The sequence below is a fragment of the Salmo salar genome, chromosome 24 (genome assembly GCF_965601325.2).
Source record: "Salmo salar chromosome 24, fSalSal1, whole genome shotgun sequence".
Taxonomy (NCBI): domain Eukaryota; kingdom Metazoa; phylum Chordata; class Actinopteri; order Salmoniformes; family Salmonidae; genus Salmo; species Salmo salar.
Window position 1 is genome coordinate 1,586,787 of NC_138314.1, and position 27,263 is coordinate 1,614,049.

The window sequence follows — 27,263 nt, forward strand, 5'->3', positions numbered from 1 at the left end:
GCAAAACCCTTGTTGGCAATCACAGAGGTCAGACGTTTCTTGTTGGCCACCAGGTTTGCACACATCTCAGGAGGGATTTTGTCCCACTCCTCTTTGCAGATCTTCTCCAAGTCATTAAGGTTGAGGCTGACGTTTGGCAACTCGAACCTTCAGCTCCCTCCACAGATTTTCTATGGGATTAAGGTCTGGAGACTGGCTAGGCCAATCCAGGACCTTAATGTGCTTCTTCTTGAGCCACTCCTTTGTTGCCTTGGCCGTGTGTTTTGGGTCATTGTCATGCTGGAATACCCATCCACGACCCATTTTCAATGCCCTGGCTGAGGGAAGGATGTTCTCACCCAAGATTTGACAGTACATGGCCCCGTCCATCGTCCCTTTGATGCGGTGAAGTTGTCCTGTCCCCTTAGCAGAAAAACACCCCCAAAGCATAATGTTTCCACCACCATGTTTGACGGTGGAGATGGTGTTCTTGGGGTCATAGGCAGCATTCCTCCTCCTCCAAATACGGCGAGTTGAGTTGATGAAAAAAGGGCTCCATTTTGGTCTCATCTGACCACAACCCTTTCACCAGTTGTCCTCTGAATCATTCAGATGTTCATTGGCAAAATTCAGACGGGCATGTATATATATTCTGGAGCAGGGGGACCTTGCGGGTGCTGCAGGATTTCAGTCCTTCACGGCGTAGTGTGTTACCAACTGTTTTCTTGGTGACTATGGTCCCAGCTGCCTTGAGATCATTGACAAGATCCTCCCGTGTAGTTCTGGGCTGATTCCTCACTGTTCTCATGATCATTGCAACCCCACGAGGTGAGATCTTGCATGGAGCCCCAGGCCGAGGGATATTGACAGTTCTTTTGTGTTTCTTCCTTTTGCAAATAATCGCATCAAATGTTGTCACCTTCTCACCAAGCTGCTTGGCGATGGTCTTGTAGCCCATTCCAGCCTTGTGTAGGTCTACAATCTTGTCCCTGACATCCTTGGAGAGCTCTTTGGTCTTGGCCATGGTGGAAAGTTTGGAATCTGATTGATTGATTCTGTGGACAGGTGTCTTTTTTACAGGTAACAAGCTGCGGTTAGGAGCACTACCTTTAAGAGTGTGCTCCTAATCTCAGCTCATTACCTGTATAAAAGACACCTGGGAGCCAGAAATCTTTCTGATTAAGAGTGGGTCAAAAACGTATTTCCCTCATTAAAATGCAAATCAATTTATAACATTTTTGACATGCGTTTTTCTGGATATTTTTGTTGTTATTCTGTCTCTCACTGTTCAAATAAACCTACCATTAAAATGATAGACATAATTTCTTTGTCAGTGGGCAAACGTACAAAATCAGCAGGGGATCAAATACTTTTCTTCCCTCACTGTACATGTTGGACCCCAAGTATGCTGGCAAGAGCATCCTGTCTGGTGCAGAGATCAACAAAGCCTATGGTGTCATCACTACTTTTTCTCGCCACCTTGGCCTGGATGAGGGCAAGGTTCATGGCAGTCTGGCGAAGTACACTTCCAAGCAAGGGCTTTGGGATGGAGTTGCAATAAGGCAGTCGTGCCAACATATCTCATCAGCCACCTGGTGGAACTGACTTTGTGGATCTAAGGCTCTTTCCCCTGTTGCCGCCATCCACCTCCAAATCCCACCAACATCAGCCGCCTTAGAGTGCAACTGGTCCTTGTTCGGGAACACACACACACACACACACACCAAAGCATGCAACAGGCTGACCAATACAAGGGTTGAGAAATTGGTGGTCATCCGGGCAGATTTGAGGCTTTTTGAGCCTGACAACAAGCCATCCTCAACAAGGTTGGAAAGTTACAGTGAAGATGAGGCCTCAGAGTCTGATGTTCAAGAGGTGGACATTGAGGATGTCCAGGGAGAAGACATGGAAGCCTGAGAGGAAGAAAAAGCTTTAGTTTCTAGACTATACTTTTACAGATGTCTGTTGAAAACATTTTTGGGAGACGCGATGGATCATTGAGGATCATTCAATATTCCCTTTCTTTTGTTGTTCAGTGGAATCATCTCATTTAATGAAAGTTCAATTCATAACTAAATGTAAATGTTTTATTTCTATTGGAAGGATTTAATCATTTGCAATTATGTCAACTTATGATAAGGTAAAATGTATATGTTTCTGTCTCCATATCATATGGTAAATAAACTCAGCAAAGAAATGTACGTCCTCTCATTGTCAACTGTGTTTATTTTCAGCAAACTTAACATGCGTAAATATTTGGATGAACATAACAAGATTCAACAACTGAGACATAAACTGAACAAGTTCCACAGACATGTGACTAACATAAATGGAATAATGTGTCCATGAACAAAAGAGGGGCACCTGCAAGTTCCCGGACATTTCCGGGAACTTGCAAGGCACCTGCAAGTTCCCGGACATTTCTGAGGGGAATGGCCCTAGCCCTCACCCTCCGATCCAACAGGTCCCAGATGTGCTCAATGGGATTGAGATCCGGGCTCTTCGCTGGCCATGGCAGAACACTGACATTCCTGTCTTGAAAGAAATCACGCACAGAACAAGCAATATGGCTGGTGGCATTGTCATGCTGGAGGGTCATGTCAGGATGAGCCTGCAGGAAGGGTACCACATGAGGGAGCAGGATGTCTTCCCTGTAACGCACAGCATTGAGATTGCCTGCAATGACAACAAGCTCAGTCCGATGATGCTGTGACACACCGCCCCAGACCGTGACGGACCCTCCACCTCCAAATCGATCCCGCTCCAGAGTACAGGCCTCAGTGTAACTCTCATTCCTTCGGCAATAAACGCGAGTTCGACCATCACCCCTGGTGAGACAAAACCGAGACTCGTCAGTGAAGAGCACTTTTTCCCAGTCCTGTCTGGTCCAGCGACGGTGGGTTTGTGCCGGTGATGTCTGGTGAGGACCTGCCTTACAACAGGGCATCTTTCTTTTGGTGTTTTTCAGAGTCAGTAGAAAGGCCTCTTTAGTGTCCTACGTTTTCATAACTGTGACCTTAATTGCCTACCTACCGTCTGTAAGCTGTTAGTCTCTTAACGACCGTTCCACAGGTGCATGTTCATTAATTGTTTATGGTTCATTGAACAAGCATGGGAAACAGTGTTTAAACTCTTTACAATGAAGATCTGTTAAGTTATTTGGATTTTTACATATTGTCTTTGAAAGGCTGAGTTTAAATCCAATGCAAAAAACATCTACATTTAAATGGTATTAATATTAATGTGCATATATTCCCATATATTCCCGTTAATTCCCACGAAAAGTTTCCACCTCTGAATATTCCCCAAAATGTGCAACCCTATGTATGAACAATGCTCCATCACATATTCTGTCTTCCTTTTGTGGTGATTTTTTTGATAACTTTAATAGCAAATTAAGGGCAACAATTGATGCCAAAGCTCTTGTAAAGTTAGAGAAGGCCACGTCCAAACGGAAAGCCCCTTGGATGAGTGAGCAAACTAATAAATTAAAGAGAAAGTGCAGAAAGGCAGAGCAGAAGTGGAGAAAGTCGAAGTTGCAGGGCCATTATGATATTCTGATATCAAGGCATTTAGAAATGCCAGGCGGGCTCATTTTTCTAACTTCATCACTAATAATCATCATAATAATAAGAATAATGCAAGATTAATAATAAGACCTGATGATAAGTTTGATGATATGTGCCCTAGCATACCACGCAAAGGAACTATGAATTTATTTTCCCTGGTTGACAGACATGCTAAGGAAAGTGAAATATCAACTTAAGCCTTCTACCTGCCTTCTCGATCCTATCCCCTCCTTCTTCAAAACAGTTTTTAATTGCATATCTGAAAAAGTGCAAGCTATTGTTAATCACTCCCTGTTCACAGGTACTTTTCCCACTGCACTAAAAACTGCTATGGTGAAACCCCTTCTGAAGAAAAGTAATCTAGATGCTTTTCACTGCTACACAGACGATACCAAACTTTACATTTCTCTGTGTTAGAGCCGATTCGGACATATTTGTATAAAAAGACTGAACATACCGAGCTCCATGTACATTTGTGTAAATATATTAAATATGAATGTATATGATGAAATATTAGGTACGTACCTTTATGATTTATATTTACCTGATTGAGATATATTCATTTGTTGTTAGTGTAACTTAGATTTTGTCCCCCCCTCTTGCCCATTCATTGTACTGTGGTAAGAGTGTTAGGATAAAGGCAGGAAGTTGGGCCTTCGGGGAAGGGAGTCCTTGCTAGATGCGGGAGCGGTATAGTTTTTTGACCATACAGATATACAGACATAGAAACAGGTCATATGTATTTTCCATATCAAGTAATCTATGCTTTAAGTTGATTGGATAATAATTTTTTTGTTAGATATAAGAAGAATAAACATTTTTGTTGTACCATATCCCTGGACCTCACTGAATGTTTGGCTGTTTGGAAACGTTGAGTGTGGACTGTATGCATACCAAACAACCCCGCTTCAGGCTTGGGCAGTGGCTATGGTAAAGAGGAAGCCACAACACTCTGTCACCAGTGGATTTAAGCGCCACAGATAAATTACACTGTATTCGTGATTTAAATACTTGGATGGCTCACAACTACCAGCTAAATCAAGACAAGACTGAGGTACAGTGCGTTCGTAAAGTATTCGGACCCCTTGACTTTTTTGCACATTTTGTTACGTTAGTCTTATTCTAAAATGGCTGAAATTGCATTTTCCCCCTCATCAATCTACACACAATACCCCATAATGACAATGCAAAAACAGGTTGATAAATATTTGCAAAATATTATTATTCTTTTTTAACGGAAATGTTACATTTACATAATTATTCAGACCCTTTACAAAGTACTCTGTTGCAGAACCTTTGGCATTGATTACAGCCTTGAGTTTTCTTGGGTATGATGATACAAGCTTGGCACACCTGTGTTTGGGGATTTTCTCCCATTCTTCTCTGCATATCCTCAATTTCCTCAAGCTCTGTCAGGTTGGTTGTGGAGTGTTGCTGCACAGCCATTTTCAGGTCTCTCCAGAGATGTTTGATCGGGTTCAAGTCGGTGCTCTGTCTGGGCCACTCAAGGACATTGAGACTTGTCCCAAAGCCACTCTTGCATTGTCTTGGGTGTGTGTCTAAGGTCCTGAGCGCTCTGGAGCAGGTTTTCATCAAGGATCTCTCTGTACTTTGCTCCATTCATCTTTCCCTCGGTCCTGACTAGTCTCCCAGTCCCTGCCGCTGAAAAACATCCCCACAGTATGATGCTGCCACCACCGTGCTTCATCATAAGGATGGTGTCAGGTTTCCTCCAGAAGTTACGCTTGGCATTCAGGCCAAAGAGTTCAGTCTTGGTTTCATCAGACCATTCAACCTTGTTTCTCATGCTCTGAGTCCTGTAGGTGCATTTTGGCAAACTCCAAGCAGGCTATCATGTGCCTTTCACTGAGGAGTGGCTTCTGTCTGGCAACTCTACCATAAACGCCTGATTGGTGGAGTGCTGCAGAGATGGATGTCCTTCTGGAAGGTTCTCCCATCTCCACAGAGGAACTCTGGAGCTCTGTCAGAGTGACCATCGGGTTCTTGGTCACCTACCTGACCAAGACCCTTCTCCTCCGATTGCAAAGTTTGGCCGTGTGGCCAGCTCTCATTCTTACATTTAAGAATGATGGAGGCCACTTTGTTTTTGGGGACCTTCAATGCTGCAGAAATATTTTGGTACCCTTCCCCAGATCTGTGCCTCGACACAATCATGTCTCTGAGCTCTACGGACAATTCCTTCAACCTCATGGCTTGGTTTTGGGCTCTGACATGCACTGTCAACTGCGGGACCTTATATAGACAGGTGTGTGCCTTTCCAAATCATGTCCAATTAATATAATGTACCACAGGTGGACTCCAATGAAGTTGTAGAAACATCTCAAGGATGTTCAATGGAAACAGGATGCACCTGAGCTCAATTTCGAGTCTCATAGCAACGGGTCTGAGTACTTATGTAAATGTGATATTTCATTTTATTTATTTTTATTTCTAAGAATCTGTTTTGCTTTGTCAATATGGGGTATTGTGTGTAGATTGTTGCGGAACATGTTTTATTTAATCAATTTTGGAATAAGGCTGTAACGTAACAAATTGTGGAAAAAGTGAAGGAGTCTGAATACTTTTATTTGACAAGGCAAGTCAGTTTGTAAAAATAAGAATTTGTTCTTATTTTTACAATGACCGCCTACCCCGGACAAACTCTCAACTAACCCGGACGACGCTGGGCCAATTGTGCACCGCCCTATGGGTCTCCCGATCATGGCCGGTTGTGATATAGCCCAGGATCGAATCAGGGTCTGTAATGACACCTCTAGCACTGAGATGCAGTGCCTTAGACCACTGCACCACTCGGGAGCCCATACTTTCCGAAGACACTGTACTTATTGTTGGAGCCAAAGCACAGAGAGAGAATCTGGTCGCACATTTTAATTCATGCTGCAGTACGGGTACTGACCAAGACCAGACAGAGAGCACACATAACACTGGTTTTTAAAATAATCCACGATTGTGCACTCCAGTTCATGTTAGACATGCTTTAAAGTTATGTACCCAGTAGGTCCTTCAGGTCCTTTGGTACTGGCCTTTTAACTATCACAAAGCCTAGGACCAAGAGGCATGGAGAGGCAGCCTTTAGTTACTATGCCCCCAACCTCTGGAATAGCCTGCTAGAGAACCTGGGGGGGGGACGAAACTGTGGGAATTTTTAAACACACCTTTTTAGCTTTGTTTTTCCTTAACCTGTTATGGCTAGGGGCAGTATTTTCACGGCTGGATAAAAAACGTACCCGATTTAATCTGGTTACTACTCCTGCCCAGTAACTAGAATATGCATATAATTATTGGCTTTGGATAGAAAACACTCCAAAGTTTCTAAAACTGTTTGAATGGTGTCTGTGAGTATAACAGAACTCAAATGGCAGGTCAAAACCTGAGAGATTCCTTTACAGGAAGTGGCCTGTCTGACCATTTCTTTAACTTCTTTGCCATCTCTATCTTTTACAAAGGATCTCTGCTCTAACGTGACACTTCCTACGTCTTCCATGGGCGCTCAGAGCCCGGGAAAAACCTGAATGTCGTCATCCCAGCCCCAGGCTGAAACACATTATCGCCTTTCTCAAGTGGCCGATCAAGGGACTGTGGGCTTAGGCGCGTGCCCTGGCCGCCCCCGTCTTTGTGATTTTTCCTCTGTTTGCCGAAAAGGAGATTCCCGGTCGGAATATTATCGCTTTTTTACGAGATAAATTGCATAAAAATTGATTTTAAACAGCGGTTGACATGCTTCGAAGTACGGTAATGGAATATTTAGACATTTTTTGTCACGAATTGCGCCATGCGCACGACCCTGATTTACCATTTCGGATAGTGTCTGGGACGCACGAACAAAACGCCGCTATTCGGATATAACAATGGATTATTTTGGACCAAACCAACATTTGTTATTGAAGTAGCAGTCCTGGGAGTGCATTCTGACGAAGACAACAAAAGGTAATCAAACTTTTATAATAGTAAATCTGATTTTGGTGAAGGCTAAACTTGCCGGGTGTCTAAATAGCTAGCCCGTGATGGCTGGGTGATGTACTTAGAATTTTGCAAAATGTGCTTTCACCAAAAAGCTATTTTAAAATCGGACATATCGAGTGCATAGAGGAGTTCTGTATCTATAATTCTTAAAATAACTGTTATGCTTTTTGTGAACGTTTATCGTGAGTAATTTAGTAAATTCTTAGCAAATTCCCCGGAAGTTTGCGGTGGTATGCTAGTTCTGAACGTCACATGCTAATGTAAAAAGCTGTTTTTTGATATAAATATGAACTTGATTGAACAAAACATGCATGTATTGTATAACATAATGTCCTAGGTGTGTCATCTGATGAAAATCATCAAAGGTTAGTGCTGCATTTAGCTGTCTTCTGGGTTTTTGTGACATTATATGCTAGCTTGAAAAATGGGTGTCTGATTATTTCTGGCTTGGTACTCTGCTGACATAATCTAATGTTTTGCTTTCGCTGTAAAGCCTTTTTGAAATCGGACAGTGTGGTTAGATAAAGGAGAGTCTTGTCTTTAAAATGGTGTAAAATAGTCATATGTTTGAAAAATTGAAGTTTTTGTATTTTTGAGGAATTTGTAATTCGCGCCACGCCTATCATTGGATATTGGAGCAGGTGTTCCGCTAGCGGAACGTCTAGATGTAAGAGGTTTTAAGGTGCTTTTTAATCGTTCAGTTTTCATTGTTATTATTTAGTTTTGTTATCCTCATATGTTTGTTGTGTAATAACTATTTCAGTTTATATTTGCATTGTTTTATTTGTTTTTTCCTGTAAAGCACATTATGTTGCAGTCCATGTCTGAAATGTGCTGTATAAATAAAGACTGATTTGATTCTCCACTCAGATGAGAATTCAAAAATGGACATTCTATCAGCAATAAGGGCTCTGTGTCGCTACTTTTCTCTGGTATTTTTCTCAGTGTAGCCCACTTTTCTCAAATAAAATGCAAGATTAACTTTAAGCAATACATTAGGAAATGTAGCTGGCTACATTTTCTTTCTATGATAAACATTAGAAATATGATGGCCATGTAACGGTTTTGCAAAAAAACTTTTCATTGTCAGCTCATTTACTTGGGTGGCTGCCAGCCAAATAGCGTTGCACTTCGGGTTGTCAGTTTCTGCTAAATGCGTTGTACTAATGTATTTTCTGTGAAGGAAAACTAAAGTTGCACGCCCCTATTAAAGCAAAAAAACAAAAAAAAAAAAAACACTTGCCTTTCAATATAAAATGCGGCACCTGTCAATACACAGCTGGACTCACCTGCTCCAGCTTTCTTTCGTTGTGCTATTTACAAACAAACACGTAACTGGCTCAAATGTTCTGGGGAACTACGGTAAGCTTCATAATGTAAAACACTGTGGCAGGTGAAATGATCAATGCGATCTGCTTTATTTCCTAACGTATTGCACAAGTTGACTGCATGTATTTACTTAAAAAGTAGCTACAAAGATTAAAATGTATTGAAAAACTTCAAAGACATAGTTTCAAAGGTATTTAAAATTCATCCCGTGGCTATTTCCAAATACCCCAGTATACGGTATACCGCTCAAGCCTAACACACACACACACTGTGGTGACTCACTTGGCTGCCTTCTCGTTGAGGACTTTGAGAAAGTTGTGAGCGGGAGCCAGCAGTTCAGGTGTGTCCAATAGGAGCCCTCGGAGCAGAGTGGAGCTGAGCTGTGATTGGATGGATGGGAGCAGAGCCTGTAGTTCCACCCCCAGCCGAGAAAGACTGCTGCTGATGAGATAGAACTCCTGGGTGGAACACTGGAACACACACATGCAAACACATGGGTCATTAGAATGCAATGTGTGAGTTTGATATTAAAACTCAATTCATCTTTCATATATTTCCCTGTGGTGAGGTAATATCATTGACATAACTAAGAATGTATAAATTAGATCATGGAATAAAACAAGAGTATGTATGTGTGGGGAGAGAGATGGGATGCAAATTCCTCACTCTCATCGAATACTGATATGACAGCTGTTAAGCCTAATTTACATCTTACGCTTCCGCACTGTTAGGTCGGCTCAAATGAAATTATGCAAATATCGAATGTCTGCTACCCTCCACACATGTCCGCACGGACTTCCGAAATCTCTGTGTCCGCAGGACACTTTTCCTAGGTGGTGTGCGGACGTGGAACCCTGTGCGGAGATGTTCAATTGAAGCGGAAGGTGTAAAGTAGGTCTTAGGACACACACACTAACCTGTAAAGTAAGGAAGTAACCCTCCCTTTGAAAACAGCCTATGTGGCATCAATATAAGTCAGAATCATTTACTCTAGTGTCAAAAGTCACTACAAAAGTGTAATAGGATAATTTTGGTAATGAAGTTAATCTCGTCTAAAACAGAGTTTGGAACGTCAGTGCATCACAACAAGTAAATTAAGGTTGGGTTTGGATTACAATATGTGATAGAAAAATTACATATTTACCTGATTTGTTGGATATTTGACAATTTTATACTTAACTAAACAGTAAGACATTTCTGTTCTATTAAATGTCTGTGTGAACTGAGAAGAGCCTAAAAACCTACAGCTGGCATTCCATAGATGAGATGTGGTGGGTGTCAATGAGATCGAGATTGCCTGGAGGAACAGAACAAAGGCTGCAGTATTCCTAATTGTACTGGCATCTGGGAGACCACACCAGAGGATGAATCCAAAGTGGCTTATGGTGCTCCCCAATCTATATGGGAGGGGTTGAACCAGCTATGACTGAGCATTCTTGGTATCAGCTATATAAGGTACCGCATGGTCTGTAAAGGGGAGGCTACTCGGCCCAACATTCAAGACTGTTGGGCTGACTAGTGTAAGAATATTTCAAGATAAATACAGAAGACTAAGAGGACTAAAGGTCGAGGCCGAAAGGTCAAGAGGACTAAAAGTCAATAGAGTACTAATAGAGTACTAACGATCAATGGAAATAGTGTTTTTTTCAGAGACATGGAAGGGATTTGTCTACACATTGAGCCTGAAATAGGATACTTGTTATTTGGCCATTGGTCCAGTTTTATTGCAAGGAATCCTAATTGGTCAACCACAGGCTAGGGCTGGGTTATAAAATACATCCTGTCCCTTTGTTCTGTGGAGAGAATCACTGAGGACAGATGTGTCCGTACTTGTTGCACGTCATGTCGTCATCAGAGTGCGCAGCTGAACATTGTATGCTGGAAAACACTCGGTTTGCTATTTTTGATTGAAACAAAACCGATATTCATTAAATTATAGATGACCTGGAGCCAGTGGGTTTGGCGACGAATATGAAGTGAGGGCCAGCCAACGAGAGCGTACAGGTCGCAGTGGTGGGTAGTATATGGGGCTTTGGTGACAAAACGGATGGCACTGTGATAGACTGCATCCAATTTGCTGAGTAGAGTTTGAGGCCATTTTGTAAATGACATCGCCGAAGTCATGGATCGGTAGGATAGTCAGTTTTACGAGGGTATGTTTGGCAGCACGAGTGAAGGATGCTTTGTTGCGAAATAGGAAGCCGATTCCAGATTTAATTTTGGATTGGAGATGCTTAATGTGAGTCTGGAAGGAGAGTTTACAATCTAACCAGACACCTAGGTATTTGTAGTTGTCCACATATTCTAATCAGAACCGTCCAGAGTCGTGATGCTGGACGGGTGGGCAGGTGTGGGCAGCGATCAGTTGAAGAGCATGCATTTAGTTTTACTTGCATTTAAGATGCGGCAAAAGGAATGGCAAATAAGTAAATAAGTGCCTTTTGGCAAATAATGTGACTAAACTGAATAAAAGGAAGAAAATGGGTGCGGTTTCAACATGGCTACATAAAGATGTGTTCCAAGGCCACTCCACTAAGGGCTGATACTTCTATGTTTTAACCTTTTATCTATCAAAACAAGAACTAATTTTGCACACCTACTGACTCTAGCAACATTCGGGTGACATTATTGGATATGTCCGGAACCGGGAAAACAAGACACGTCGAAGACTAGCAACAAGATGGCAGATGCTAACGCTATGGAGACGCTAGTCACCATCCGTGCAGAAATGGCTACACTACGCTCTGATTTCATGACCAAACTTCGTTCCTCAAGTCTTCGAGCTGAAATTATGATGTCCAGTCAACTATGGCAACATTACAAACGACTTTCGCGACACAAACCCCAAAAATAAAGGATATGGAAACGCCATTGACCGACATAGATAATTGGCTTACCGAATTGGAAACAAAAAACCACGAGCTTACCTCCGAGAACGTGAAGTTAAAGGTTAGTCTAGATGAACAGGAAAAACGTTCCCGGAGACAGAACATACGTGTGGTCGGAATCACAGAAGGGACAGAAGGGCGCAATCCTACTGAGTTCATGGCCACTTTCCTGCTTGACGTCCTCGGCGGAGAGACGTTTGACCAGCCCCCAGTCATCGACAGGGCACATCGCACTCTAGCGGTAAAACCACAGCCCGGTCACCCTCCCAGAGCAATGCTGGTCCGCCTACATTACTTCCAGACCAAAGACAAAATTCTTTGCATCTACCGCGAAAGAGGACAACTGAACTACAATGGCAAGCGGATCCATATCTTCCCAGATTACTCTGCAGATCTGGCAAAACGCAGAGCTGCATACAAAGATGTGAAAGCCCACCTTCACAAGGCAGGAGTCAGATTTGGCCTGATACACCCAGATAAATGAGGATTACTTTACAGGGGGCTAGCCACACATTTGAAGATCCCCAGTCTGCGCTCACCTTCTACCGGGACAATATCCACTCTACAGCGGCACAGAACCCAGATCCGTGAAAGTTGCTAGTTGTGTTATTAGGGTGCACACATGGTCAGTGTATAAACATGAACTTGAGTAACTTTTATTTGCCCTAGCAAAATAATGCACCACATACAGATGGCTGAATACCTCGGGTCAGAACCATCTACCATGCAATGGTATTCAAAGGAATCGTTAATAAGCGTTGTGGTGTAATGTAACTAAGCTTTTTATTTATAGAACTAATGAGGTTCTTTCTCAAAAAAATGTATGAATGAATAAGCCAAATCCCAATGACGTTCCTGTTAATTTGCTCATTTAGTCGGGCAACAAGGTAGGCAAAGGGGTGTATTTACTAGGCTATATTCATTTACTTTAGGCCCGCAAGGCCAAACTCAATTTAGAGCATACAAAACATGTAAAAAAAATAAAAAATAATAATAAAGTTGTTTTTTACCAAGCAAAAATATTATGAGTTTGGTAACCGTCCGAGACATCTACTTGCACACCAAATTAAAAAAGAACAAAATGAAAGATCTATTAACTCTATAAGAACGGCAGATGGCTTCATTTCTCATGATCCATTGCTTATCAATAATGAGTTTTGCGACTTCTATAAATCGCTTTATACTTCACAATGTAGAAGATCGAACAACGAAATCACAAAATATCTGAATAAGATAACCTGTTAGGGATAGGGGGCAGTATTTTCACGGCCAGATAAAAAACGTACCTGATTTAATCTGGAAACTAGAATATGCATATAATTAGTAGATTTGGATAGAAAACACCCTAAAGTTTCTAAAACTGTTTGAATGGTGTCTGTGAGTATAACAGAACTCATATGGCAGACCAAAACCTGAGAAGATTCTATATGGGAAGGGCCCTGTCTGACGATTTCTTGTCCTTCTATAGCCTCTTTATCGAAAATACAGGATCTCTGCTGTAACGTGACATTTTCTAAGGCTTTCATTGGCTCTAGGAAGGCGCAAGAACGTTGAATGATAGCTCTGCAGTCTCTGGGAGAAAAACAGCAGGGGTTTTGGTGAGTGGTCCTTCTGAGAACAATGACACTGGTGCGCGCGTGCATGTGACGACTCCATGTTTTACTTTCAGTGTTTGAACGGATACAACGTCTCCCGGTTGGAATATTATCGCTATTTTACGAGAAAAATCGCATTAAAAATTGATTTTAAACAGCGTTTGACATGCTTCGAAGTACGGTAATGGAATATTTTGATTTTTTTTGTCACGAAACGCGCCAGCGCGTCACCCTTCGTATAGTGACTTGAACGCACGAACAAAACGGAGCGATTTGGATATAACTATGGATTATTTGGAACCAAAACAACATTGGTTGTTGAAGTGCATTCTGGGAGTGCATTCTGACGAAGAACAGCAAAGGTAATCCAATTTTTCTTATAGTAAATCTGAGTTTGGTGAGTGCCAAACTTGGTGGGTGTCAAAATAGCTAGCCGTGATGGCCGGGCTATATACTCAGAATATTGCAAAATGTGCTTTCACCGAAAAGCTATTTTAAAATCGGACACTGCGATTGCATAAAGGAGTTCTGTATCTATAATTCTTAAAATAATTATGTTTTTTGTCAACGTTTATCGTGAGTAATTTAGTAAATTCACCGGAAGTTTTCGGTGGGTATGCGAGTTCTGAACAAAACATGCTAATGTAAAAAGCTGTTTTTTGATATAAATATGAACTTGATTGAACAAAACATGCATGTATTGTATAACATAATGTCCTAGGGTTGTCATCTGATGAAGATCATCAAAGGTTAGTGCTGCAGTTAGCTGTGGTTTTGGTGACATATATGCTAGCTTGAAAAATGGGTGTGTGATTATTTCTGGCTGGGTACTCTCCTGACATAATCTAATGTTTTGCTTTCGCTGTAAAGCCTTTTTGAAATCGGACAATGTGGTTCGATAAAGGAGAGTCTTGTCTTTAAAATGGTGTAAAATAGTCATATGTTTGAGAAATTGAAATTATAGCATTTTTAAGGTTTTTCGTATTTCGCGCCAGGCGCTACCATTGGATATTGGCGAGGCGTTCCATGATAACCTTGCCCACTATATCAGATGAGCACAGAAATAGGCTAAACGCTCCCTTTACTCCTGAAAAGGTTTGGGAAACTATTAAGGCAATGCCTTCTGGCAAGGCACCTGGCCTAGACGGCTTCCCGGCAGGGTTCAACAAGAAATTCTGGTCTGAGATATGTCCCATCTTCATGCCTGCTCTAAATGATATGTTCGAAAGAGACATCATACCAGATTCTTGGAAAACTGCATCCATTAGCCTGATACTAATTAAAAGACCCTGCACTCATTGTCTCTCTCGATGCCGAAAAGGCTTTCGATAGAGTTGAATGGAAATTATTGTATTAGAAAAAGTTAATCTGGGTGACCATTTTATTAATTTAGTAAAATGTATTTTTTCCTGACCCATCAGCAGCCGTTAACACAAATGGTAAATGATCAGAAAGATTTAATATTGATAGGGGCTGTCGTCAAGGCTGCCCTTTATCTCCTGCTCTGTTCTCGTTAGTCATAGAACCACTGGCTGAGGCAATGAGGTCTAGTAATAACGTCAGGGGCATCTCTATGGGTGATGAAGAGCATAGAATTGTATTATTTGCTGATGATGTGCTTTTATACATGTCTAAACCAGAGACCTCTGTCACTGCAGTAATGGACATCATATATGAATATAGTAACCTGTCAGGGTACAAAATTAATGTGGATAAATCCATGGCATTACCTTTGAATATCCCCTCTACAATCAACTTAGAAACAATATCTCCATTCCAATTGACTGAAACAGCCTTAAAATACTTGGGCATATATGTTACTCCAAGTCTTAAAGACCTGTTCACTTCAAATTATATACCTTTGCTCACAACAATTAAACAGGATCTGATTAACTGGTCTACCCTACCAAACTCTCTTTTTGGCAGGATTAATGGCGTCAGGGTGAATATCCTTCCTTGGCTAAATTATTTATTCCAAAATATCCCGTCATATACAGTGCCTTGCGAAAGTATTCGGCCCCCTTGAACTTTTCAACCTTTTGCCACATTTCAGGCTTCAAACATAAAGATATAAAACTGTAATTTTTTGTGAAGAATCAACAACAAGTGGGACACAATTATGAAGTGGAACGAAATTTATTGGATATTTCAAACTTTTTTAACAAATAAAAAACTGAAAAATTGGCCGTGCAAAATTATTCAGCCCCTTTACTTTCAGTGCAGCAAACTCTCTCCAGAAGTTCAGTGAGGATCTCTGAATGATCCAATGTTGACCTAAATGACTAATGATGATAAATAGAATCCACCTGTGTGTAATCAAGTCTCCGTATAAATGCACCTGCTCTGTGATAGTCTCAGAGGTCCGTTTAAAGCACAGAGAGCATCATGAAGAACAAGGAACACACCAGGCAGGTCCGAGATACTGTTGTGGAGAAGTTTAAAGCCGGATTTGGATACAAAAACATTTCCCAAGCTTTAAACATCCCAAGGAGCACTGTGCAAGCGATAATATTGAAATGGAAGGAGTATCAGACCACTGCAAATCTACGAAGACCCGGCCGTCCCTCTAAACTTTCAGCTCATACAAGGAGAAGACTGATCAGAGATGCAGCCAAGAGGCCCATGATCACTCTGGATGAACTGCAGAGATCTACAGCTGAGGTGGGAGACTCTGTCCATAGGACAACAATCAGTCGTATACAGCACAAATCTGGCCTTTATGGAAGAGTGGCAAGAAGAAAGCCATTTCTTAAAGATATCCATAAAAAGTGTCGTTTAAAGTTTGCCACTAGCCACCTGGGAGACACACCAAACATGTGGAAGAAGGTGCTCTGGTCAGATGAAACCAAAATCAAACTTTTTGGCAACAATGCAAAACGTTATGTTTGGCGTAAAAGCAACACAGCTCATCACCCTGAACACACCATCCCCACTGTCAAACATGGTGGTGGCAGCATCATGGTTTGGGCCTGCTTTTCTTCAGCAGGGGCAGGGAAGATGGTTAAAATTGATGGGAAGATGGATGGAGCCAAATACAGGACCATTCTGGAAGAAAACCTGATGGAGTCTGCAAAAGACATGAGACTGGGACGGAGATTTGTCTTCCAACAAGACAATGATCCAAAACATAAAGCAAAATCTACAATGGAATGGTTCACAAATAAACATATCCAGGTGTTAGAATGGCCAAGTCAAAGTCCAGACCTGAATCCAATCGAGAATCTGTGGAAAGAACTGAAAACTGCTGTTCACAAACGCTCTCCATCCAACCTCACTGAGCTCGAGCTGTTTTGCAAGGAGGATGGGCAAAAATTTCAGTCTCTCGATGTGCAAAACTGATAGAGACATACCCCAAGCAACTTACAGCTGTAATCGCAGCAAAAGGTGGAGCTACAAAGTATTAACTTAAGGGGGCTGAATAATTTTGCACGCCCAATTTTTCAGTTTTTTATTTGTTAAAAAAGTTTGAAATATCCAATAAATTTCATCCACTTCATGATTGTGTCCCACTTGTTGTTGATTCTTCACAAAAAAATACAGTTTTATATCTTTATGTTTGAAGCCTGAAATGTGGCAAAAGGTCGAAAAGTTCAAGGGGGCCGAATACTTTCGCAAGGCACTGTATCTCAGTCCTTTTTTCTGAAAATAAATGTCAACTTATCAAAATATATCTGGAACAATGGAAACCTATAATCAAATTAACCAAACGAATTAAGCCTAGGAATTCAGGAGGGGTATCTTTGCTAAATCTGCAACTATATTACAGGTCTGCTCAGATCAAGCACATGATTAGTTGGTGCCTAGACAGACGCCCCTCACTTTGGGTTGGGATGGAATCAATAGCATGTCATCCAAGAGAATTAGCTTCCGTACCATTTATTAATAGCTTTGAAAAGATCCAGTCCTTACCTGACAATTTTACAACACATAATACACTCTTAGCTTGGAAAGATGCAAGGAGGCATCTGCAGATTCCAGACAAAATATCACTCTGCTCACCGATTGCCCTTAATCCAGATCCCCCGGAACCTACTTTACACCTGTCTGCCTTCACAGAATGTATTCCAATGCATCACAATTATGTTTCAAATGTAAACAGGATACTGGCACCTTCATGCACGTTTTTTGGTACTGTAGCAGAATCCAGTCTCATTGGAATGATATTCACTTACACATCCAGAAGATCTTGGGAAGACAATTTGAGTTTTCACCAAAGTCATATTTGCTCTACTTTGATTATAACATTGTGTTTGATCCTGACAATGAACGTCTGTTCAATACCCTTGTTTACTTAGACAAAAAAATGCATATTGTTATTATGTTCCACACCTGAAGTACCATCTGTGAGAATGTGGCTCTCTCAAGCTTCTGCTATCCAACCTCTAGAGAACCTTACCTTTGATTTACACCAGAGGTCTGATACATTTTGGAAAATCTGGTCTCCATGTTATAATTGTGATGTTTGTATATATTTTTATGACGGCCTTTTTGTATAAGGTTTTGCTCTATCCTTATTCATTTTATCCTCACTCAATTTTGTTGTCTGTGTAACCCCTGTTAAAATAAACAACATTCTAATAAAAAGATAACTACAAAAAGAAGAAGAAACTACACTATGAAACCAAGATAAAAGAAATAAAGAATGATAGTAAAAAGCTTTGGAGCATCTTAAATGAAATTCTGGGAAAAAAGCCAAACTCAGCTCCATCATTCATTGAAACAGATGGCTCATTCATCAGAAAACCAACTGATATTGCAAACTACTTTAATGATTTTTCCATTGGCAAGATTAGCAAATGTAGGGATGACATGCCAGCAACAAATGCTGACACTACACATCCAAGTATACCTGACCAAATTATGAAAGAAAAGCATTGTAATCTTAAATTCCGTAACGTTAGTGTGGAATGACATGCCACAAGAGTATGACAACTTGGATGGAAAATTACCGAGGATAATAGCAGACGACATTGCCACATCTTCAATTTAAGCCTACTAGAAAGTGTGTGCCCTCGGGCTTGGAGGGAAGCAAAAGTCATTCCGCTACCTAAGAATAGTAAAGCCCCCTTTATTGGCTCAAATAGCCAACCAATCAGCCTGTAACCAACCCTTAGTAAACTTTTGGAAAAGATTGTGTTTGACCAGATACAATACTATTTTACAGTAAACAAATTTACAAACTTTCAGCATGCTTATAGAGAAGGACATTCAACGAGCACAGCACTTACACAAATGACTGATGATTGGCTGAGAGAAATTGATGAGAAAATGATTGTGGGGCTGTTTTGTTAGACTTCAGTGTGGCCTTTGACATTATGGATCATATTCTGCTGCTGGCAAAACGTATGTGTTATGGCTTACTATATTGTAGATAACTCTTTATCTGTCTAACAGTACACAGAGGGTGTTATTTAATGGAAGCCTCTCCAACATAATCCAGGTAGAATCAGGAATTCCCCAAGACAGCTATCTAGGCCCATTCCTTTTTTCAATCTTTACTAATGAGGAAAGCCAGAGTGTATGTATGCGGATGACTCAACACTATACATGTCAGCTACTACAGCGACTGAAATGACTGCAACACTCAACAAAGAGTTGCAGTTAGTTTCAGAGTGGGTGGCAAGGAATAAGTTAGTCCTAAATATTTCTAAAACTAAAAGCATTGTATTTGGGACAAATCACTCAAGAAACCCTAAACCTCAACTAAGTCTTGTAATAATGTGGAAATTGAGCACGTTGAGGTGACTAAACTGTTTGGAGTTACCCTGGATTGTAAATTGTCATGGTCAAAACATATTGATGCAGCAGTAGCTAAGATGGGGAGAAGTATGTCCATGATAAGGCACTGCTCTACCTTCTTGACAGCACTGTCAACAAGGCAGGTCCTACAGGCCCTAGTTTTGTCGCACCTGGACGACTGTTCAGTCATGTGGTCAGGTGCCACAAAAAAATACTTAGAAAATTGCAATTCGTTCAGAGCAGGGCAGCACGGCTGGCCCTTGGATGTAAACAGAGAGCTAATATTAATAACATGCATGTTAATCTCTCCTGGCTCAAAGTGGAGGAGAGATTGACTTCATCACTGCTTGTATTTATGAGAGGTATGGACATGTTGAATCCACCAAGCTGTCTGTTTGAACTACTGGTGCACAGCTCGCACACCCATGCATACCCCACAAGAGGTCTCTTCACAGTCCCCAAGTCCAGAACAGACTATGGAAGGCACACAGTACTAAATAGAGCCATGACTACATGGAACTCTATTCCACATGAAGTAACTCATGCAAGCAGTAACATTTTATTAAAAAAAAAAAAGATTTAAAAAAAAAAAAACACCTTATGGAAAAGCGGGGACTGTGAAGCAACACAAACATAGGCACAGACACATGCATACACAATAGCATACACACTATACACTACTGCCTTAGCAGCGGCTAATGGGGATCCATAATAAATACAAATAAACATCTACCTCTCAGCATAACATCTATGCTCTTTGAATAAACCTATTTTTCTCGCCCTGATTTACTTTGGGGTCTGTGTTATTGAAGAGTAACATCAACTGCTAGCACTTGGTGCCGTGACCCAGATTAATTGGTTGTGACCAACAACAAGGAAAAACTCAACTGTGTGTTGATGCAGGGAAAAGAGAGGGCTGAGCGCAACCCACAGGATTCAACTCTTAATCTCCTGATTGCTGGGTGAGTCTAGACCGATGTCATTTAAAATAACCAAATCAGGTTAAAATTAGTGCATGCATTGAGTGATACGTATCTGTGATGTATAAGGTTTGAGTACTTTATTCTGTTACAGGGTTTAGTCGTTTATTTGCTCTGTTACAGATTTGTTAAATATCTATTATAGGGGTTCAAGTCCTCTATTAAAAGGTTTGAGTCCTTTTTGTTGCATAGAAGTGAGTTGCTATTTGAGTAGCAATTTGTACATGTGTGGGTAATGTAAGCCTTCAACAAGATTTTGAAGTTAACACAAGTTTTATGGTAACCAGGCCCTACAGAAACAATTTGTGTTCTAGAAGATAAGAGGTTTGAGTCCTCAAAAGGGGTTATACATGGGGTTATATAAATATATCAACATATAGATATATATATATTATACAACTTTTGAAGTTAATGTAATGCCATTGTTAAGTGAGAAAAACACTCTGGAGAAGGGCAGAACAGCTCCTCCGGATGTGAGCATGAAAAATATTTTAGTGATATGAAGAACCATTTCAAAGTAGACAAGTGTAGGCAAGAGATAAAGACATTCTGTCATTGTTGACAAAGATGGAATCTGTCTGATATACAAAAAGCTTGGGGGAAAATACAGAGAATGTCTAACTTGATGACAAAAACAAGACGGTATTTAAAATTTGTTAGGGATAGGGGGGCAGTATTCGGAATTTTGGATGACTGAGGTGTCCAAAGTAAACTGCCTGTTACTCAGGCCCAGCTCGGATATGCATATTCATGGTAGTATTGGATAGAAAACACTCTAAAGTTTCTAAAACTGTTAAAAGTATGTCTGTGAGTATAACAGAACTGTTTTGGCAGGCGAAAACCCAAGGACCAATTTTTTTTCTGTTGACCTTCCAGCCAATTCCAAGCTTAAGCTATTGAAACCAAAGACTTCCGCCTCCCAAATTGCAGTTCCTATGGCTTCCACTAGATGTCAACAGTCTATACATGGTTTCAGGCTTGTATTCTGAAAAACCAACGAGGAATAGTTGTTTATCCTCAGGAAGTCCCAAGGCAAAACTACTCTCATTGCGCGCATGACCGAGGGAGCACGCTGCGTTCTTTTCCTTTCCTATTGAAAATAGTTTGCTCTGTATGAAATATGACATTTTATTTAGATATTAGAGTACCTAATAATGAATTAGAGACGTTGTTTGATTTGTTTGGATAAACTTTACTGGTAACTTTTGGAACTCTTATGTCTGCATTCTGAACAGGTGGATTACTAAACTCAATGACGCCTACTAAACGGACTATTTGGGATATAAAAAGGAATTTATCGAACAAAACGACCATTCATTGTGTTCCTGGGACTCTTGTGATTGCGATCAGAGGAAGATCTTCAAAAGGTAAGTCACTTATTTTATTGCTATTTGGGATTTTGTGACGCCTGTGCTTGTTTGGATAATATGCTGTTGTGGGGCGCTGACCTCAGATAATCAAATGCTGTGCTTTCGCCATAAAGCCTTTCTGAAATCCGACGATGCTGAAGAATCATGTATGACACTTGTATTATCATGAAGGTTTAATATTACGTTTTCTGTATTTTGAATTTGGTGCTCTGCAATTTCACCAGATGTTGTCGAGGTGGGTCGCTAGCGGGACCCCTGCGCCAGAAAGGTTAACTGTATTAGCCAAAGTAAGGAAGAGGGATGAGAAATTATTTCTTGATAACAGTGTTAGTGTAATTTGCCAAGGCAAGAAACTCTGAGCGCAGCCCTATCCAGAAATCTGACAGTGGCTTCTGATTAAATTAAATTTTGATGAGGCTCTCTTGATCAGATATCAGTAAGTGGACTGGAGGCAGGGAATGAAAGGGATAACGAATCCAGTTGTTTGTGTCACCCGTTTTGGGAAAGTACCTGCGTAATTGCACACCCAGCTCACTCGGGTGCTTCGCTATATCACATTTGACATTGTCCGTAAGCTTGAGTTCATTTGCACACAAAAAACATACAATAATGGAAAGACCTGTGTGTTGTCCTTGTTAATGCAGACAGAAAAGAGCTCCAACTTCTTAATCATTCTGTCCCCCACATTGAATATAGTTATGGAGAGTCCCTGTAATCCTAGATTCAGATAATTCAGGCGAGAAACATCACCCAGATAGGCCAGTCGTGTGAGAAACTCGTTATCATGCAAGCGGTCAGACAACTGAAAATTATGGTCAGTAAAGAACTTTAAGCTTGTCTCTCAATTTAAAAAAGCGCGTCAATACTTTGCCCCTTGTTAACCAGCGCACTTCTGTATGTTGTAAAAGCGTTACATGGTCGCTGCCCATATCATTGCATAATGCAGAAAATACACGAGAGATCAGGGGCCTTGCTTTTACAAAGCTAGGCATTTTCACTGTAGTGTACAAAACGTCTTTCAAGCTGTCAGACATTCCCTTGGCAGCAAAAGCCTCTCGGTGGATGCTACAGTGTACCCAAGTGGCGTCGGGATCAACTGCTTGCACGCGCGTTACCACTCCACTATGTCTCCCTGTCTTGGCTTTGTACCATCAGTAAAGATACCAACAGATCTTGACCACCAAAGTCCATTTGATGTCACATAGCTGTCCAGTACTTTAAAAATATCCTCTCATGTTGTCCTGGTTTCCAGAAGAGGATGTCTTCCTTAATTGACACCCCATAAACGTAACGGACATATACCAGGAGCTGTGCCAAGCCCACCACGTCTGTTGACTCATCTAGGTATAACGCATATAATTCACTGGCGTCTATGCGAAGCAGTAATTGTTTCAAAACATCTCCTGCCATGTCACTTATGCGTCGTGAAACAGTGTTGTTTGATGAAGTCATTGTCTGTATAGTTTTTTGGGCCTTTTCCCCCAGCATTGTCCCAGTCATATCCGCGGTAGCAGGAAGAATTAAGTCCCCCACAATAGTATGGGGCTTGCCTGTCCTAGCCACTCGGTAGCTCACCATATAAGACGCTTCTAGCTCCTTATTAATGGTATCTGTTGCTTTTATACATGTCTTACGTCTCAAAAGTCGTCTTTATTCTCGCTCAAAAAACTCCCGTGGTTTATTTTTCAAATGGTCATGTTTCGTTTCTAAATGTCAGCGCAAGAGTGACGGTTTCCCACGAGAGAGTAACAGTTAATGTGATTGGATGTTAATTATTTGACTAGGCTACCTGTATTTGTCATTGTGTTGTTATTTCGCTGAACACTAGATGGTTTAATTTTATTTTTGGCAGTGAAACGAGGCTACTCAGGTGAGAAAAAAACCCGTTGGAAAATATAAATGTACGGTTTGAAAATGTGAAGAATTGTTTGTTTTCTTTAACAATTTCAAAAAAGAATTATATATATATATATATATATATATATATATATATATATATATTTTTTTTTTATTTGTGAATCACATTTTTATTTGGCGTACCTCCGACAGCATTGCGCGTACCCCAGTTTGGAAATACCTGGCCTACGGTATTATGTAGTATACGGGCAACACATAACAAAACCACAGGGTTGAGTCTTTGAGGTCGCCACAGGTCGACCCATGTCACAACCAGGCACGTTAAATTTGAGAAAAGCAGACGTTCACTTTATGAGTGACACAATGCTTAACTCTCTAATGCAGTAGGGGAAGCAGACAGACAAGTAAAAGAGGCGTGGGTAATAACTCCAGAGGGGGAACATGATGTAGTGTAAAAAAATATGTAACAGACACATTAGGGCCAAAATGGGAAGGTCCTTATCAAGTTTTGCTCATAATGAGGTCAGCAGTAAAAGTCCAGGGAAAATCACAATGGATACATGTCAATCATTGCAAGGTTGTCCATTTTGATGACAAAGCGGAGCCTGGAGAATAAAGAACTGATTCATTAGCAATTGGGGACTAATCTCGGGTGAAGAAGCAACGTAAGATGATCAGAACCTGACAAGCTTCTAGACCTTTCTTCTGAAACTCGTCAGTCTATTCTTGTTCTGAGAAATGAAGGCTATTCTATGCGAGAAATTGCAAAGAAACTGAAGATCTCGTACAACCCTATGTACTACTTACTCCCTTCACAGAACAGCCGCAAACTGGCTCTAACCAGAGGAGTGGGAGGCCCCGGTGTACAACTGAGCAAGAGGACCATTAGAGTGTCTAGTTTGAGAAACAGACGCCTCTCACAAGTCCTCAACTGGCAGCGTCATTAAGTAGTACCCGCAAAACACCAGTCTCAACGTCAACAGGGAAGAGGCGACTACGGGATGCTGGCATTCTGGCCATTTTGAGCCTGTAATAGAACCCAGAAATGCTATGCTCCAGATACTCAACTAGTCTAAAGAAGGCCAGTTTTATTGTTTTATTTAGGCCAGTTTTATTTAATGGGAAAAAGCTTTTCTTTAAAAAACAATGACATTTCTAAGTGACTTCAAACTTTTGAAAGGTAGTGTATGTAAATGTAGCAAAAAAAGTTGTAAAAAAACTAAATTATATTTGGGGGGGGTGGAGGGGTTAATAATAAGTTTAAAAAAAAATGTTTTCAAGAACAAACAAACAACACCTCCAGCCTGCTCACCATTGGTCAACGATGGGGAGAACATAATTAGGAGGCTTGGTCTGACCTGTTCAAACTTCAACAGAGTATAGATTTGTACAGTTGAAGTGAGAAATTTACATACACTTAGGATGGAGACATTAAAACACATTTTTCAGCCATCCCCAAATTTCTTGTTAACAAACTATAGTTTGGCAAATCGGTTAGGACACCTACTTTGTGCCTGACACATTGTTTACAGACAGATTATTTCACTTATAATTCACTGTATCACAATTCCAGTGGGTCAGAAGTTTACATACACTAAGTTGACTGTGCCTTTAATCAGCTTGGAAAATTACATAAAATTATGTCATGGCTTTACCAGCTTCTGATAGGCTAATTGACATCATTTGAGTCAATTGGAGGTGTACCTGTGGATGTATTTCAAGGCCTACCTTCAAACTCAGTGCCTCTTTGCTTGACATCATGAGAAAATCAAAAGAAATCAGCCAAAACCTCAGAAAAACAAATTGTAGACCTCCACAAGTCTGGTTCATCCTTGGGAGCAATTTCCAAACGCCTGAAGGTACCACGTTCATCTGTACAAATAATAGTACGCAAGTATAAACACCATGGGACCACACAGCCGTCATACCGCTCAGGAAGGAGACGCGTTCTGTTTCCTAGAGATGCACGTACTTTGGTGCGAAAAGTGCAAATCAATCCCAGAACCACTGCAAGGGACCATGTGAAGATCCTGGAGGAAACAGGTACAAAAGTATCTGTATCCACAGTAAAACGTGTCTTATATCGACATAACCTGAAAGGCCACTCAGCAAGGAAGAAGCCACTGGTCCAAAACCTCCAGAAAAAAAGCAAAGACAACAGTTTGCAACTGCACATGGGGAGAAAGATCGTACTTTTTGGAGAAATGTCCTCTGGTCTGATGAAACAAAAATATAACTGTTTCACCATAATGACCATTGTTATGTTTGGAGGAAAAAGGGGGAGGCTTGCAAGCCGAAGAACACCATCCCAACCATGAAGCACTGGGGTGGCAGCATCATGTTGTGGGGGTGCTTTGCTGCAGAAGGGACTGGTGCATTTGTGGGCAGAACTGAAAAAGCGTGTGCGAGCAAGGAGGCCTTCAAACCTGACTCCGTTACACCAGCCAAAAGTCACCCAACTTATTGTGGGAAGCTTGTGGAAGGCTACCCGAAACGTTTGACCCAAGGTAAACAATTTAAAAGGCAATGTTACCAAATACTAATTGAGTGTAAACTTCTGAACCACTGGGAATGTGATGAAAGAAATAAAAGCTTAAATAAATCATTCTCTCTACTATTATTCTGACATTTCCCATTCTTAAAATAAAGTGGTGATCCTAACTGACCTAAGACAGGGAATTTTTACTAGGATTAAATGTCAGGAATTGTGAAAAACTGAGTTTAAATGTATTTGGCTAAGGTGTATGTAAACTTCCGACTTCAACTGTATATCAGATTTCACCTTTTCATTCCATGTGTTACTGATGAACTCTGCCTCAACTCTGGCTACTTCTACAGATGGACGAGATGCTTTTGGTAGACGACAGCCTCGGTCCTTTGATTTGGAGACCATAATTGGGTAGGTTTTATCTGACCTGTTAAAACTTCAACATAGTACCCGTTTGTGTGTCAGATATTACCTATGATTTGGCTGGGGATTGAATTCCCAAACTTCCAATATCAGGGCGGCCACTCTAACCACAAGGGCACTGAGTTGGTCACACACTAACCTGTGTTCAATCACACAGACGTTAAAAGCCAATCTACTTCTTCAATAAAACTCAACAAAGAGCAGCACCATCTAAATCTATAACCACCATTATCTGTCCACATGACATACAGTGCCTTTAGAAAGTATTCACACCCCTTGACTTCTTCCACATTTTGTTGTGTTACAAAGTGGGATTAAAATGGATTTAATTGTCATTTTTTTTGTCAACGATCTACACAAAATACTCTGTCAAAAATGGAAGAAAAATTCTAATATTTTTAAAACATTTATGAAAAATAACACCAATAATATCTTGATTAGATAAGTATTCAATCCCAAGTCAATACATGTTAGAGTCACCTTTGGCAGCAATTACAGCTGTGGCTCTTTCTGGGTAAGTCTCTTAGTGCTTTCACACCTGTATTGCGCAACATTTGCCCATTATTAATTTCAAAATTCTTCAGTATTACTTTAGTGCCTTGTTGCAAACAGGATGCATGTTTTGGCATATTTCTTTTCTGTACGGGCTTCCTTCTTGTCACTCTGTCAATTAGGTTAGTATTGTGGAGAAACTACAATGTTGTTGATCCTTCCTCAGTTCCCTCTTATTACAGCCATTCAACTCTGTAACTGTTTTAAAAAGTTACCATTGGCCTCATTGTGAAATCCTTTGAGCGGTTTCCTTCCTCTCTGGCAACTGAGTTAGGAATTACTGTATCTTTTGTAGTGACCGGGTGTATTGATACACCACCCAAAGTCGAATTAATAACTTAAACATGCTCAAGGGATATTCTACGTCTGCTTTCTGTATTTTTACCCATTTACCAACAGGTGCCTTTCTTTTGCAAAGCATTGGAAAACCGCTCTGGTCTTTGTGTGTTTGAAATGTCTTAGCTTGTCTGATAATTGTGTGTGTGGAGTACAGACATGAGGTAGTCATTC

The 27,263-nt window shown here is 40.8% G+C and overlaps 1 protein-coding gene across 5 annotated transcripts in view; it reads right to left on the bottom strand.

Annotated features, from left to right (window-relative positions):
• The window catches only part of msh3 (mutS homolog 3 (E. coli)), a 161,985-nt gene that overhangs the window by 94,302 nt on the left and 40,420 nt on the right, over window positions 1-27,263 (bottom strand). For all 5 annotated transcript variants that reach the window (XM_045707205.2, XM_045707201.2, XM_045707200.2 and 2 more), the window contains one exon: window positions 9,144-9,331. In XM_045707205.2, coding sequence (XP_045563161.1) covers window positions 9,144-9,331 — 188 coding nt within the window. The remainder of the gene's footprint in view (window positions 1-9,143; window positions 9,332-27,263) is intronic.